This window comes from Camarhynchus parvulus, chromosome Z (assembly GCF_901933205.1).
Source record: "Camarhynchus parvulus chromosome Z, STF_HiC, whole genome shotgun sequence".
Taxonomy (NCBI): Eukaryota; Metazoa; Chordata; class Aves; order Passeriformes; family Thraupidae; genus Camarhynchus; species Camarhynchus parvulus.
The window spans coordinates 38977367-38979772 of NC_044601.1; the positions used below are offsets into that span (position 1 = coordinate 38977367).

Below are 2406 nucleotides of genomic sequence, written 5' to 3' on the forward strand. Positions count from 1 at the left end.
CACACGAGTGGACACAGCCCCACGGCCGAGCGGCAGGGGAGGTGGGCAGAGGGTACGGCTGCGGTCCCACGGCCTAGCGGTAAGGACGGCGGGCAGAGGACAGAGGGCAGGGCTGCGGCCCCACGGCCTAGCGGTAGGGGAGGCGGGCAGAGGGCAGGGCTGCAGCTCCACGGCCGAGCAGCAGGGGAGGTGGGCAGAGGGCAGGACAGACCCCCGGCCTAGTGGTAAGGGAGGTGGGCGGAGGGCAGAGGGCAGGGCTGCTGTCCCCCGGCCCGACCCTCCCGGCGCGGAGCGGCGGGCGCAGGGCGCAAGGGGGCGCGCGGGGCCCGCGAGGCAGCGCTGCGTGGTCGCGCATGTGCCGCGCCCGGGGCGTGCAGGGGCCGCTTCGGCCCGCGAGGCAGCTCTGAGGTGTCGCCGGCGGCCGCGGGACACCGAGGGCCGCTGGCCAGATCGGGGGCTGTTTTCCCAAGGGGAATGGAAGTCTTGGGTGTCCGAAAAGCAGTGCCGGCCGAGGCCGCTCCCGCGGTCACGGCGCTGCGGGGGAAGGAGGCAGATGGGTTTTCGGGTGGGGGGGAGGAGGGGTGCAGCGCTGGCCCCGGGTGCGGCCGGCGTTCCCGCCCCGGCGGAGGGAGCGTCTGCCGCTGCCCCCGCCGGTAAACTGCTGCCGCTTGCCCGCCGGCTTCGGCAGCGCGGTCTGATTCCGCCGGCGTGCGCGAATAAATGCGGGGAAGCCTCGAGACCGTCTGTGGATGAAAAGGAGGGCTGGGCACTGCCCCGGGACAGCCAGGTGCCCGCTGTGCCGCAGGCAGACGGACCCGCTGGCGGGTCGGCCGCGGAGACCGCAGGAATCCCACCGGCCTGAGTGGGCGGAAAGTGGTCTTAAGGTCAGGGGGGGATTGCCCCATGCTCCCGGAGGCGGAGGTTGTGCGTGTGCGAAAAGGCGGCCGCGGAGGGCGATAGCGAGAAGGTGTAGGGGGCCCGTCGCCCTGGCCAAACCCGGCCGCCCGCACCCGGCTCATCAGCACCGAGTACGACGCGGCGTTGGAATCAATCTTCCCGAAGGCTCCCGTGGTGAACACCGGATGCGCGTCCTCCCGCTACCCATCATCCCCAAACTGTGTTTGTGGGCTCCTTGCTTTGTGTCTGGCCTCTTTATGGGGGCTTTATGTTCCAGCGCGGCGGCCTCTGCGAGGAGCGCCGTGCCGCCGGGTGCCCGCGTCGGCGCTGCCCTCGCTGTGGGTGCTCGGTGCGGGCTGCAGCCCGCGGTCCGTGCCGCGGCGCGACCCCGCTGCCCCTGAGCTCTCGGTGCTCTCCGTGGCTCCCTGGGCGTGTGCCCGTCCTCTTGTTTTAAATACACCGGTCCCGCGGGATGTTGTAACAGCGAACTAGATAGATACAAATAAAAGGCGCCTAACTTGAAGAACAACGTCAGCGTTGCACTGTAAAAAAATAATTGATCACTGTTCTTCAAAAAAAAACCATCAAAAAAGCAACTAAGGTGAATTAAAAATAGGAATTAGAGGCTCTAATATTTGAGTGGGCTCTACAGAATCACACGATGTTATTGCACAGCAATAGTCGGTATCGCATTTATCTGAGTGCACAAGCAGGAAGAAATAACCTTTCTTTTACTTCTCTGTACAATTTCGGTGCCTTAGTGCTGAAATTAGGGTAAGTGGAAAACAATGTGCATAATTACAAGAAAAAAAGCCCACAACTGTTGAAAAACGACGAGCGGTTAGCAACACACAAAACATCACGAAGACAGTAGGCTTGTTAGGCACAGGGCATATTTATCTGGATGGCTGCTCACCCAATTTTTTCATAACAAACACTATTTTTATAACAAAGACGTTATTGGTCCTTGTCATAACAATAATCACCATATGACCAGGATTTTGTCGCTTTCACTCGTGAATAATGATGGTGTTCTCTTACCGAGAATGTAATGATTTGGAGCTACAAAACTCGGATTTTAATCTTTTCTAGATGCTTTCTGTACGTGCATTTCACCCTCGTTTTGCAAAGAACCCTACTTTGCACTTATTTTATTCACTTGACTTCGTTCAGCTGCTGGCCTCTGGCCAAGAAGGGCATCCTACCCAGCTATACTCTAGTGGTACAGAAAATCCTGTGAAGAAGATTGCAATGTTCAGGCACTTGATTCAATGCAGTGGTTTTGCTAATGCATGCGGGTGTCCAGACGCAACTGATAAAAGAACTTTCTAAATCTGCAGCCATAACTGCAGTTGAAAACTCTTGTAATAACCCCTACACTTCAGACTATACCTGTGCGTGCATAGAAATGTGTACAGCATTATAACCTCAAGGATACAAGCTTTTAAAGTCTAGATCAATGTAGTTCTCTCTTTGGGAAGCATCATTTGATAGAAGTGTGTATCTCCC

At 57.8% G+C, this 2406-nt stretch overlaps 1 protein-coding gene across 1 annotated transcript; it reads right to left on the reverse strand.

Moving 5' to 3' along the window:
- Positions 1–218: 218 nt before the first annotated feature.
- On the reverse strand, positions 219–1019 carry LOC115915770 (vegetative cell wall protein gp1-like). The gene has a single exon (XM_030969448.1). It carries the CDS (start codon positions 1017–1019, stop codon positions 219–221), a length of 801 nt encoding a protein of 266 aa, XP_030825308.1.
- Positions 1020–2406: the final 1387 nt, after the last annotated feature.